Source organism: Pristis pectinata, chromosome 28, assembly GCF_009764475.1.
Source record: "Pristis pectinata isolate sPriPec2 chromosome 28, sPriPec2.1.pri, whole genome shotgun sequence".
Taxonomy (NCBI): Eukaryota; Metazoa; Chordata; class Chondrichthyes; order Rhinopristiformes; family Pristidae; genus Pristis; species Pristis pectinata.
In genome coordinates this window covers 1,882,996-1,897,319 of record NC_067432.1, presented here as the reverse complement: position 1 = coordinate 1,897,319, position 14,324 = coordinate 1,882,996, and the positions used below count along the sequence as shown (strand labels likewise).

General features: G+C 39.0%; 1 protein-coding gene across 1 annotated transcript in view; it reads left to right on the top strand.

Annotated features, from left to right (window-relative positions):
* Positions 1 to 14,324, top strand: part of megf11 (multiple EGF-like-domains 11) — a 346,912-nt gene that overhangs the window by 83,713 nt on the left and 248,875 nt on the right. The window contains exons 2-3 of the mRNA XM_052040236.1: positions 246 to 382; positions 11,131 to 11,253. Coding sequence (XP_051896196.1) covers positions 11,141 to 11,253 — 113 coding nt within the window. The 5' untranslated portion in view covers positions 246 to 382; positions 11,131 to 11,140. The remainder of the gene's footprint in view (positions 1 to 245; positions 383 to 11,130; positions 11,254 to 14,324) is intronic.

Below are 14,324 nucleotides of genomic sequence, written 5' to 3'. Positions count from 1 at the left end.
CTTAGCAGCAAATATGAAATTCTACAGCAAATTTCTTGCCCATTTGATCCCAAGATTCCTGTCTCAATCTTAATATGAAATAATAAATTTCCAGTTACAGGAAATTACTTTGATTGCATTACTATGATTAATATATGCTTATATTTATATTTTCTATTCTGTTGTTATTGCTGTATTAAGTTCCTTTACGTGAGACCTCTACTAATCTTTTGCCCTTTTTAATTTGATTTCTTATTGTGCCTTAGGAACCTGCCAAACACATGAATCTATTGAAATGCATCAAATGTCTAGTAAAACAATAGCTTTGAAACAAATCCAAGTGTCCAACATAAGTCAGTGGTTAAGATAGAAGCACAGCAATAACTCTGAAATTTAGATACAGGTGAGGATGGATTACATCAAATTTAAAATTTTGAGATTAATATTATTATGTTGATTGCATAAAAGTGAAATGATTGAAAAATCTTTTGATAGCCTAATAGTACTATTTCATGTCATTGCTTTGGAATTCATTCAAGGAACAGGAAAAAGTGGTTTCCTCGGCCTGAATTTTTGTTGATATTTTTGTAAGTCAGACTGACGATCCTAATGCAACAAACAAGATGCTGGAGGAACTCAGGGGGTCAGGCAGCATCTGTTGAGGGAAATAGACAGTTGACCCTTCATCTGGACAGGGTCTCGACCCAAACGACGACAGTCATTCCCTGATGATCCTAGTGTTTTTTGAGCACCATCTATTTAATGAAATCAGAATATAGTACTTGAATATATTCTTGTTTTTGTCACTTTTTTCTGTGGTCTAATCACAGCTCCTAATTGTCCTACTTCTGGGATAAGTTTTAGTATGCTTGGGTCACTGAATATCACCTCCTTAAGTAAATACATATATGTACAAATACACCATTAATTAATCACTAATGCAAAATTAGTCACTGGAAAAGGAGACAAATCTTGAGGTATTAAAAATATTTTCAGTTGCTAAATTTCTCCTAAGCAGAAAGATAAACTACTAACAATGCTGTTCTAGTACCAGATTTTACAGGAGCACTGTTGGTTGATACAGACTTTATCAAATAAAATTCTTCTTATCCTGCATTCATTTTGGTCGCCTGAAGATGAGATTTTGCAATCTTCAATTGTCTGGGGATGTGTGGAGATTTCGTGTGTCGTATGCTGCATAACCTGGCAAACAAGTCAACATAGTTCACTATTAATCTGTTGGGATAGCCCAGAAGAGACAAAATCATTTGGGAGAGCCCAAATGAAACCTAATAATCCTTTGCATCCTCCTTTACAGGACCATTTGCATTGATCATAGAATAAAGAAAAACATAGGACATAGAAAAGTAGAGCACAAGGACAGGCCTTTTGGCCCACCATGTCTTCACTGACCATGTGTCAAACAAATCCCATCTGCCTGCTCATGGTCTGTATCTCTATTCCCTGCCTGTTCATGTGTCTAGCTAATTGGCTGTTTATTATTGTTGTCATATCTGCTTGTACCACCTCCAATGGCAGCATGTTCCAGGCACTTACCATTATTTTCCTGAAAAAAACATGCTTTGCATATCTCATTTAAACTTTCCCCTTTCACCTTAAACCAACTTTTATAGTCAATGCCCTAACTGATGGAAGCAAGCATGCCGTGCGCCTTCTTTACCATTCTATCCACTTGTGTTGCCACTTTCTGGGAGCTATGGGCATGCATGCCAATATCCTTCTGTACATCAATGCTCCTAACAGTCCCACTATTTACTGTATTTGACCTCTCAAAATGTAACAACTCGCACTTGTCTCTTTCAAAATGTCTCTTCCCACATTTCCAGCAGATTTATATCCTAATGTATCCTTTGACAACTTTCCTCGTCCACAATTCTATCAAGTTTTATGTCATTTGCAAACTTAATAATCAGAGCACTACATTTTCATCCAAATGGTTAATATATCTTTTAAGTAATAGAGGTCCCAGCATTAATCCTTGTGGAACACCACAAGTCACAGACTTCCAGTCAGGAAAACACCCCTCTACCACCACCCTCTGTCTTTGAAGACCAAGCCAATTTTGGGTCCAATTTACCAACTCACTGTGGATCTCATATGACTTTACCTTCTGGGCCAGCCTACCATGAGTGACCTTGTCAAATGCTTTACTAAAATCCACGCAGACAACACCACTGCCCTACCTTCATCAATCGTCTTTGTCACTCCCATAAAAAACTCAACCAAACTTATGAGACAGTACCTTTCCTGCACAAAGCCAGCTCTTTAGCTATGCATTCAACTGTACTATCTTCCTATTTCTGTCCTCAGTAGTATGTGGTACAGGGAGTAAATCCCGAGATGACACCCTAGAGGTCGTGCTTTTTAACTTTCTACTTATGTGTTTAAATTCTCTATGCAGGATTTCATCTTTTGGAGTCACAGCACAGAAACAGGCCCTTCAGCCCACCTAGTCCATGCTGACCTGATCTTCTGCCTAGTCCCATCTACCTGCACCCAGCCCATATCCCTCCAAACCCCTCCCATCCATGTACCTATCCAAACCTCTCTTAAATGTGACAATTTAACCTCCATCTATCACTTCCGCTGGCAGCTCATTTCACACTCGCACCACCCTCTGATTAAGAAAGTTCCCCCTCAGATTGTCCTTAAATATTTCACCTTTTACCCTAAACCTATGTCCTCTAGTTCTAGTCTCACCTAGCCTTAGGGGAAAAAGCCTGTGTGCATTCACCCTATCTATACCCTTCATAATTTTGAATACCTCTATAAGATCTCCCATCATTCTCCTGTGCTTCAGGGAATAAAGTCCTAACCCATTCAACCCTTCCCTATAACTCAGGTCCTCATATCCCGGCAACATCCTTGCACTCTTTCAAACTTATTGATATCTTTCCTATAGACAGGTGACCAGAACTGCACACAATACTCTAAATACGCCCTTACCAATGCCATGTACAACTTCAACATAACATCCCAACTCCTGTACTCAATGCCCTGATTTATGAAGGCCAAAGTGCCAAAAGCTCTTTTTACAACCGTATCTACCTGTGACGCCACTTTCAAGGAACTATGGATCTGTATTCCCAGGTCCCTTTGTTCTACCACACATCTCAGAGCCCTACCATTCACCATGTAAGACTTACCCTGGTTTGTCCTCCCAAAGTGCAACACCTCACACTTGTCTGCATTAAATTCCATCTGCCATTTTTTAGCCCATTTTCCTAGCTGGTCAAGATCATGCTGCAGGTTTTAATAGCCTTCCTTGCTGTCCACTAGGCCCGCAATCTTGGTGTCACCTGCAAATTTGCTGATCCAGTTTACCATATTATCACCTAAATAATTAATATAGATGATAAACAACAACAGACTCAGCACTGATCCCTGTGGCACACAACTAGTCACAGGCCTCCAGTCAGAGAGACAACCACCTACGACCACTCTCTGGCTTCTCCCACTAATCCAGTGTTGAATCCAGTTGGCTATTTCACCCTGAATGCCAAGCGACTTAACCTTCTGGAGCAGCTTCCTATGCGGGACATTATCAAAGGTCTTGCTAAAGTCTGTGTAGACAACGTCTACCACCCTTCCCTCATTGACCTTCTTGGTGACCTCCTCGAAGAACTCTATAAGATTGGTTAGACATGAGGGTTTAAACTGATATGGCAGGGGGATGGGAATCATGCAGAAAGACAGGGAAGCAAAGCAGAGACCAGAGCAAAATTTAGAAAAGAGAAAAGTAAGAGTGGAGTACAGAAAAGTCAAATGTAAAGGACACAAAGGTTACTGGATTCTCAAAGGACAATGAGTCTAAGGGCACTTTATCTGAATGCTCGTAGTATTTGAAACAAAGTCAGTGAACTTGTGGCACAAATCAGTACAAAGGGGTATGATTTAGTGGCCATTACAGAAACATGGTTGCAGCGTGGAGTTGAGTGGGAATTAAATATCCAAGGATATCAGGTGATACGGAAGGATAGGCAGGAAGGTAAGGAGGTGGGGTAGCATTCTTAACTAATCAAGGTGATAGTGAGAGACAATATAAGATGTAAGGAGCAGAATGTTAAGTCCATCTGGGTGGAAATTAGGAATAGTAAAGGGAAAAAAATCACTGGTGGGTGTTGTCTATAGGCCACCAAATAATAACATGACAGTGGCACAGGCAATAAACCAAATATTTGATGCATGTAAGAATGGAACTGCAGTTGTCATGGGGGACTTTAACTTCCACATAGATTAGGTAAATCAAGTTGGTCAAGGCAGTCTTGAGGAGGACTTCATAGAATGCATCCGTGATAGCATGTTAGTGAACCTATAAGGGAAAGTGCTATCTTAGATCGGGTCCTGTGCAATGAGACAGGTAAAATTAACGATCCTTAACATTGTAGTTAGGCATCCTCTTGGAAAGAGTGATCACAGTATGATTGAATTTCTCATACAAATGGAGGGTGCAATAGTTCGATCTAAAACCAGTGTATTATGCCTAAGCAAGGGAGACTACAATGGGGTGAGGAGGAGTTGGCTAGCGTAGACTGGAAACACAGGCTATATGGAGGAACAGTTGAGGAACCGTGGAAGATTTTCAAAGAGATTTTTCATGGTGTTCAACAAAAGTATATTCCAGTTAAAAGCAAGGAGAGTAAGGGTGAGGAGAGCCAGCCTTGGATAACCAAGGAACTAAAAGAAAGCATCAAGCTAAAAGCTCATGCATTCAAAGTCACCAAAAGTAGTGGAAAACTGGAAGATTGGGAAAACTTTAAAAAGCAACAAAGAACGACTAAGCAAGCAATAAGGGAAGAGAAGGTAGATTATGAAAGTAAACGAGCACAAAATATAAAAACAGATAGTAAAAGTTTTTATAATTATATAAAATGGAAAAGGGTGGCTAAAGTGAATGTAGGTCCCTTGGAAGATGAGAAGGGGGAATTAATATTGGGTAATGGCCAAGGCCTTGAACGACTATTTTGTGCAGGCCTTCATGGTGGAGGACACATCTAACATGCCAAAGAGAGATGTTATGGATGCGATGGGAGGTGAGGTCCTCGATACAATCGCTGTCACTAGAGAGGTAGTGATGAGCAAACTAGTGGGCCTAAAGGTAGACAAGTCCCCAGTCCTGATGGAATGCATCCCAGGGTACTGAAAGAAATGGTGGAAGTTATAGTAGAGGTGTTTGTGATAATTTCCTAAAATTCTCTGGACAGGTCCTGGCGGATTGGAAGACAGCGAATGTCATGCCATTTTTTAAAAAGGATGTAGGCAAAAGGTGGGTAACTATAGGCCAGTTAACTTAACGTCTGTAGTCAGGAAAATGCTTGAAGCTATCATTAAGGAAGAAATAGTGAGACATCTGGATAGAAGTGGTTCCATCAGGCAGACACAGCATGGATTCAGGAAGGGCAGGTCCTGTTTGACAACTTACTGGAGTTCTTTGAGGATATAATGAGCGCAGTGGATAGAGGAGAACAGGATACTTGGATTTCCAGAAGGCGTTTGATAAGGTGCCGCATAAAATACATCCATAAGATAAGGAAGCATGGAGTTGGGAGTAATATCTTAGCATGGATAGAGGATTGATTAACTAATAGAAGGCAGAGAGTTGTGATAAATGGGTGTTTCTCTGGTTGGCTATCAGTGGTGAGCAGGGTGCTGCAGGAGTTGGTGCTGGGCCTGCAACTGTTCACAATATACATTAATGATTTAGAAGAGGGGACCAAGTGTAGCATATCTAAGTTTGCTGGTGACACTAAGTTGAGTGTAAAAGTAAATTGTGCAGAGGATGTGGAGAGTCTGCAGAGATACAGTATATAGATGGGTTAAGTGAGTGGGCAAGGGTCAGGCAGATGGAGTGCCATGTTGGTAAATGCGAGGTCATCCACTTTGGAAGGAAAAATAGGAGATCAGATTATTATTTAAATGGTGAAAGACTGCAGCATGCTGTTGTGCAGAGGTGCTTGGGAGTGCTTGTGCATGAATCACAAAAGGTTGGTTAGCAAGGTTATCAAGAAGGTAAATGGCCTTCATTGCTAGAGGGATTGAATTTAAGAGCAGGGAGGTTATGCTGAACTGTCCAGGGAACTGATGAAGCCGTATCTGGAGTACTGTGTGCGGTTCTGGTCTCCTTACTTAAGGAAGGATATACTGGCTTTCGAGACAGTGCAGAGGAGGTTCACCAGATTGATTCGGGAGATGAAGGGGTTAGCCTGTGAGGAGAGATTGAGTCACCTGGGACTATACTTGCTGGAATTCAGAAGAATGAGAGGAGATTTTATGCAAGGGTTATATAAGATAGAGGCAGGAAGGTTACTTCCACTGGTACATGAGACTAGAACTAGAGGGCATAGCCTCAAGATTCGGGGGAATAGATTTAGGACAGAGATGAAGAGAAACTGCTTTTCCCAGAGAGCAGTGAATCTGTGGAATTCTCTGCCCAGGGAAGCAGTGGAGGCTACATCATTAAATATATTTAAGACACAGTTAGATAGATAATTGCATAGTAGGGGAATTAAGGGTTATGGGGAAAAGGCAGGTAGGTGGATCTGAGTCCACAGCCAGATCAGCTATGATCTTATTGAATGGCGGAGCAGGCTCGATGGGCCAGATGGCCTCCTCCTGCTCCTATTTCTCATGTTCTTATGACCTACCACGCACAAATCCATGTTGACTATCCCTAATCAGGCCCTGTTTATCCAGATACTTATCTATCCAGTCCCTTAGAATACCTTCCAATAATTTACCCACAACTGATGTAAGGCTCACTAGCCTATAATTTCCTGGCTTACCCTCAAAGCCTTTCTTGAACAGCAGAACAGCATTAGCTATCCTCCAGTCCTCTGGCACCTCACCTGGCTAAGGACGTTTTAAATATCTCTATCAGGGCCCCTGTAATTTCTGCACTAGCCTCCCACAAGGTCAGAGGGGACACCTTGTCTGACCCTGGGGATTTATCCACCTTCATTTGCCTCAAGACAGCCAGCATCTCCTCTTCTGTAATCTGGATACCGTCCATGACCTCACTACTCTTCCTACCTATGTCGTTACTACCAATATAGACCACAACCTCTGACTGGTGCACCCTCTCAGAATGTCCTGTATCTGCTCAGATACATCCTTGACTCTGGCACCAGGGAGGTAGCATACCATCTTGGAGTCTTGCTCGCAGCCATAGAATTGCCTATCATTGCCCCTGACTATTGAGTGCCTTATCACTACTGCTCGCCTAGACTTTGACCTTCCCTGCTGTACAACAGAGCCAGTTGTGGTCACACTGATTTGGCTGCTTCTCCTATCACCTAAGAGGCCATTCATTCCTCAAAAATATCCAAAGCCTGATACCTGTTAGGGGAAAAGCCACAGGGGACTCCTGCACTACCCGCCTGCCCTTCCTGGCAGTCACCCATCTATCTGGCTGATCTTGTTGTGTGTCTACTTCCCTGAAATTTCTATCTATGATATCTTCTGCCTCCTCATTGGGTCCAATGTAAAACATCAAAAAATTAATCCCTAATTTGTTTAATGACATGACTCACTACAACTATTTTCAATGGTTTCAGCTTAATGGTGCATTGCTCAAATGAGTGAGGATTTGAGTGATCTGTGAACTATATCTTAGGTCTTAAGCAGGAGAGTTAGCATGAGGTGGACGGCAGGGGAGGGTTGTGGAGCAAGGATTGCACCTTCCGGCCTTAAAGTTAAGAATGGGCCCTCGCAACTGTCCACAATTGAACAAATTATAAGACTGCTATTTTATTAGAGGGTCCTTCGAATAAAAGTCTCACCCCTATCATGAGAAGCCTAGCACCCCTACAGAGCAGCTACAAAACATTCACCAATTGTGGAAAATTTCAACACAATTTAGCAATATATCTTACACAGCTGCTAAATAACTTTTAACCAAAAGCAGTAATTACTGTAAATTACAATCAAACAATTATTGCCTTTTTTTAAGATTTTAGCATTGTTATTGAGGAACTGATAATAGATCTTAAAAGATATTAAATATTGCAAACTCAAATTAATTTTCAAACTGAATTATACTTTGGACAATATATAAAATTTTAAACTGCAATTTTAAAATGTTATTTCAGTGCATAATATCTTATTAGTGGCAGTTTATCCTGTGCCTCAATACACACATAATACTCTACCCTGACAGAGAACATTCTCTCTCCCATGGACTGAAGCACCTGGAAAACTTTGGAATGTTTATAGAATCGGAAGGATTCTATAGTATTAAAAGTAATTTGCAAAATCAACATCTCAAAATGTCTATGTATAAGGGATTATAATCATTGGTAAGTTGCACTACCACATTTCCAAAAGAATGCCAATCATCTACCTTCTACATTAATTTGCCTTAAGCATTTATATATTTCAGATAAAAGCCAAAACAAAAGGAAGATATGCTTTCAATGTGTTAGAATTTGTCCTGAAGCAAGAATACTAAAGCTGCTCCATCAAGTAAAGCAGTGCTTCCTCAGTGGAACCATTTCTTTCTTATCACATCCTATAGACTGACAGCAGGCCTTTAAGAACTCCTGCTACCAATTTTTCTTAATTAAAGTTATTCAAATTCATTTCAAAGATAAAGCTGTCATCTACATATAATTCAGATCTAAATATTGGAAATATCAGTTCTGATTTTATTCTATGAACCTGCCTTAAATGTATTGAAAAATTTGCATTAAAGATACAAATATTATCTTAGACCATCAGTATAACAATATCATTACATTGTTCATTCAAATATCAAAGATTGTCAGTGAACACAAATAACTCACAAATTAACAAGATACCATTTGGTAAAGTAATCAAATGAAAATATGACACTACTTCTTCTGACAAAAAATAATCATTTAGTACATGTTTGTGCAAAAACTTTCAACTTCAATTTAAAAAAAATCACAAATGAAAAATGCAGACTTATTGAGTGTTCCACAAAGTCTATAATTTTCCTTCTAGTTCCTCCATGCTTCTGACATGTTAATATGTAGAGTCTGGATATGCATGATGGTGTCTAATGCATGAGTGGATATAACACCTAAGATTTTGAGGTATGCACACTTGGCCCACAGACGGCATGAGTCACTCATGTAGAAGCAGGTCTTCACAATTGTCCTAATGCCTGTTTTACCATTAATTAAGCCACAAGAGTCCAATAATTTATTTATATATATAAATAATTGCCTGTCACAGTGGACGTGCCTCTGGTTTCTCCCTACAATTGCAACTCACAGAGAGTGGTAGATGCCTGGAATGTGCTGCCGGGGAGGAGGTGGAAGCAGTTATGATAGCAATATTTGAGAGGTATTTAGGCAGGCAGGCAGAAAATAGAGTGATACAGACCATGTGTAGACAGATGGGATTAGTTTAATTTGGCATCATGGTCAGTGCAGACATGGTGGGCTGAGGGCCTGACCCTGTGCTGTACTCTTCTATGATCTATGCTCCAGCTGTTTGGTCATCTATCTTTAATACTGGCTCAGATGTATTTTCCATTGACATAGCCTGACCTTTTGAATATTTTGTACAGCTTTGTATTTCACAGCTTTTACATTACTTTGTTTCTGTGTCTGACTGTGTTCATTCCATAGCTTTTGCGTTTCCTTGTTTTGTTTTCTCTTCCTAATGGCCCTTGTAAATCTATCAACGAGGTGACTTCATTTATAGCTTATCCCAATGGCAAAGCTGGCTTCACCCAATCAGAGTCCTTCTATCCCTTGCCACCCTCACTGCAACTTAGCACTAACTTGTTTTTTCTCTTTTCTAGCTCTGATGAAGAGTTTTTGATCTGAAGCATTTTCAGTTTCTCTTTCCACAGATGATGCCTGATCTGATGTTTCCAGAATTTTCTGTTTCAATTTCAGATTTCCAGCATCTGCAGTTTTTTTGATTTTCATGCAAATGTTTTATTGATTTCTAGCAATTCTGCAATTTCAGTGCTCCACAGGAGCCCGATATGTGAAGTAGTCTCATTGAAGTAGATATGCTGGGATGATGTGCAGCAAACAGATTAAGTGGGAGTATTGAAGTGTGTATTTATTGGAATATCAGTGAAGCTGATAAGGATACAAAATATGACAAATCAATGGGTACTGAAAATCAAGCCTGATACTAGTTTCTATACAAAATCCATATTTTCTTTTTTGAAAATGATTCTCATTTCCTTCCCTCATTTCCTGAAGATGTTGAAAGGCATCCATCCAGTGTCACATCGAACGAAACATTTTTAACAATTGCAACTTGTGACACGTACATGGATAGGAAAGGTTTAGAGGGATATGGGCCAAACGCAGGGATATGGGACTAGCTCAGGGTTACAAACAGTTCTCAGGAATGGAAGCCTGTCATAACCTGGGGGAAACCTGTACATGGAGGAAAGCTTACACTGAATTTAGATAAAAAGGACAAATCTGAAGGCATCAAGGGAAAAAAAATCTGAGCTTAGTTGTGGTTTCCCGTGATTGGAATTAATTGCTAAATTAAAGATTAAAATATAGCCATAGAGTTATACAGCACAGAAACAGGTCCTTCGACCCAAACTGTCTGTGCCGACCAAATTGCCTACCTGAGCTAGTGGCCACCAGCCAATATATTTATATAAAAACATAGGCCAACAAAGGACAATGTGTAGTTAAAACGGGGTGTTTAACTCAACCATTTAGGTTTCTGTGCAAAATGCAACGATATTGCCATGAACTTAGCTCCCACTCAGCAGAAATGCCTGCAGCCCTGCAGCAACTAGCAGATCCATCCTGCTGGTCTCCCAAATGCTTGTATGCTTGTTTGTATATATGGGGTGTCCATAAGTTGGGCATTCATAACCTGTACAGCTAAATTTCATAAGGGTCATCGTAAGTGATAACCAAGCAGGATAGTGACAGTTGAAAATATTATATATTTGATGACTATGGGCCAACATGGAACTCTCCTGAGCTCTAATGTACTGTGAATTCTTACTTCTTCACAAGCTGAATGCCTGTGTACATTTTCCCCACCTGGAAATTCTGAGTGGAAACCAGGTGAATATTCCACATTGATGGAAGTTCTTTTAATGAAGTATTAATTTGCATGTGTCCTGGACTTAAGGGTCACATATTGAATTTTTAATCAATTCCTTGTTTTCTTTAGACTTGAGAGAATGGTTTGTGCTGCCTTGAGTTGGTGCCAATGGGTGTTGTTAATTTGTTACCTTGAAAGAGTGGTATGGTGTCTAAATCCTGATGATCCTAATGTGTGCAGCCACTGGGAAAGGTAAATGCAATCCTTTTTTGTTCATTCCTGCTTCTTTTCCTTCATGGACTTTTATGTGAAATTAAGTTTTTATTCATAAAATTGAAGAACTTAGTAGACACATTAATAATCAATTATAAACCTATTTTTGAAGGTGATTGAATGAGGAAGTTTTTGCCTCATCTTGTTATGTTTTCGTTGAAATATCAGGGAAGTGGTTAAAAATATAAAGGATAAGTAATCTGTGGGTATTGCAAATCAAGCCTGATGCTTGTTTCTATGCAAAAGAAAATCCACATTTACTTTTGGAAAAACATTAAAATATGTTGATAGTGAGCTTCCTTGTAAAATGTACAGTATTCTAGAAAGATTGTGATGACATTTTCTCATGAAAGGTGGAGCACTATTTCTTGCCAGACTTTAGTACCTTTAAGAAGGAAGTAGATAGGTGGGATAAAAGTGGTGTTACAAAAACATCTTTTAAATTTCACCGAAAATTGGGTAACATTATGCAGGAGAAATTTTCATGTCAATACTCAACCATGCCCAGTATATAAAACAGTTTTTATTATATTCATATCATATTAGCTTAGCTTCTTGTTTCTACTGTAAAGATAATTTTGATTACCAGCTTAACACAGGTAGCTTAACGATCAGTTACCTCGTCATGATAACACACCTGTATTTGGCAAGTGGCGTTACCCAGTATCCCTTTCAATCTGTCTTGTGTTAGTAATCTGATACTTTTTGCTCTATCTCACTCATCAGCAAGTGCTACAATAATCTCCATTGCATTATTTTGCAGATCTCTAAGGTTCTGGAACAAATTAAATTTAATATCAATATTATTTTTTCACAGATGAGCAGTTGTGTTTCTTAAATCACAACCAAAAGGATTACTAACTGTATAAATAAAATAAACTTATAGGACTGATGAATGTATCTGTAATTAATCTGTGGTTAAAATACAATCATTTATAAAACAAGATTGTTGTGCTACAAAGAAAGGAAGTACAACATTAATTGGGGACTGTACATGGAGTACAATGAGTAAGAATTTGAAGTGGACTTAAAAATCAAAAATATTAATCTACTTTTAAAGTGACAAATTCAATTGTCTAACGTGGAATATGAGAAACTTTAGATGGAAACAGTCTTTTATTTGACGTTGCATTTAATAAATCTAAGTTGCAATATTCATTATTTATAAATTTGGGAATTCATCTTTTGTTTTAAAAGGAGTGATTATGTTAGATTAAAAAAACTGTTGTTAAGACATAATTCAGTTTTGTTTAGGTGGGTAGATGTTCCCATCAAACAAAAATTAGTATTCTGATTTTGTAGTTAAAACAGTTATTTGAAAAAATAGAGGAAAAAAGCAGAAGAGCCCACAAATAATAAAATGCAGAGCATGAGGTACATACTATTAAAATAAAAAAAACTAGGTCATTTAAAAGAAGCTTGTTAAAGTAGCAACACATTAATTATTAGAATGATTGTTGAGGTTAATCAAGCAGCCAAACCTTCCTACTTTTTTTAAATAAAGCATTTGCAAACCAAAAGCGCATCTCTAACTATTGATTGGGCAAATTGGTATGAGTGCAACATTCTAATCAAGAGAAAAGCTAGATTAAATACTGGTATTGATTTGCTGTATATCACATGATGACTTTGTCAAGTAGACGTTAATAAATCACATTGCAATGGGGGCCAGCAGTGAGTGGCCTTTATTGCCCTTTGGGAATAAATGATGATTATTAAACAGTTACAACCATGTGTCTGATTCCCTCAAAGAAATGTTTAATTCCAACATGCTTATATAATAGCATCTACAATGTAACAAACTTGGAATTTCATTCAGAATCAAATGATTTATAGAAATAGACAGTGGAGTGCCCCAATTGAAAATTGCAAGGTTTGCACACGATTCTTGATCTCAGCCACAGTTCTGATGAAGCAGAGTAGAAAACAGGATATTTCCTCTTCAAATGGCAATAGACTTTGTATATTTTTGAATAATTAGCAGATAGCTCGGATAAGGTGATCTGATTCTGCTGGCCTCCAGTCTTCCTAATAGTATGTTTCAGATTGTAACATTCTTTTGTTGTTTAGCATACCCTTGAACTAGATGGACTTGCTCAGAGCTTACTCCAGTCAAATTTGGTCGAGCCATTTACACCATTAGCTGGTAGGGCCTGGACTGGAAAGGAGTCAGAAAGATAAGCTTAGATCTTGTTAAGCTATTTTGAACACTATCTCATTGTGTGGTTGCAGGAAGAGGGTACTGTCATAAGAAGGCTAATTTTCATAATTTCCTGAACTAATGTGGGAAACTCCTGCAAAACCCTGTAGGCTGGATAGAGAAAAAAGGAAGCACTTTGCAGGTATTAAGAACTAAAGATGGGGGAGGCTCATCAAGAGTATCCGTAGTGTAAGGATGCACTTAAAGAGGAAATTAGGAAGGCAAAGAGGGGTCATAAGATTTCACTAGCGGATAGGGTTAAGGTAAATCCAAGGTGTTTTATAAGTATATTTAAGGGCAAAAGAATAATCAGGGGAAAAGTATGCCCATTAGGGACAACATGGACAATCTTTATATGGAACCAGAAGCATGGGTGAGGTCCTAAATGAATATTTTTCATTGGTATTCATTGTAGTTGAGGATTCAGCAAATGGGAAGGTGGAATTGGAATTGGTTTATTATTGTCACTTCTACTGAGGTACATTGAAAAACTTGTCTTGCATACGGTTCATACAGATCAATTCATTACACAGTGCATTGAGGTAGTACAAGGTCGCAGCTGCAGAGAAAGTGCAGTGCAGGTAGACAAATAAGGTGCGTGGTCATAACAAGGTAGATTGTGAGGTCAAGAGTCCATCTTATTGACTAGGGAACTGTTCAATAGTCTTACAGCAGGATAGAAGCTGTCCCTGAGCCTGGTGGTATGTGCTTTCAGGCTTCTATATCTTCTGCCCAATGGGAGAGGGGAGGAAGAGAGAATGGCTGGGCTGGGTGGGGTCTTTGATTATGTTGGCTGCTTTACTGAGGCAGCGAGAAAGTATAGACAGAGTCCATGGAGTGGAGGATGGTT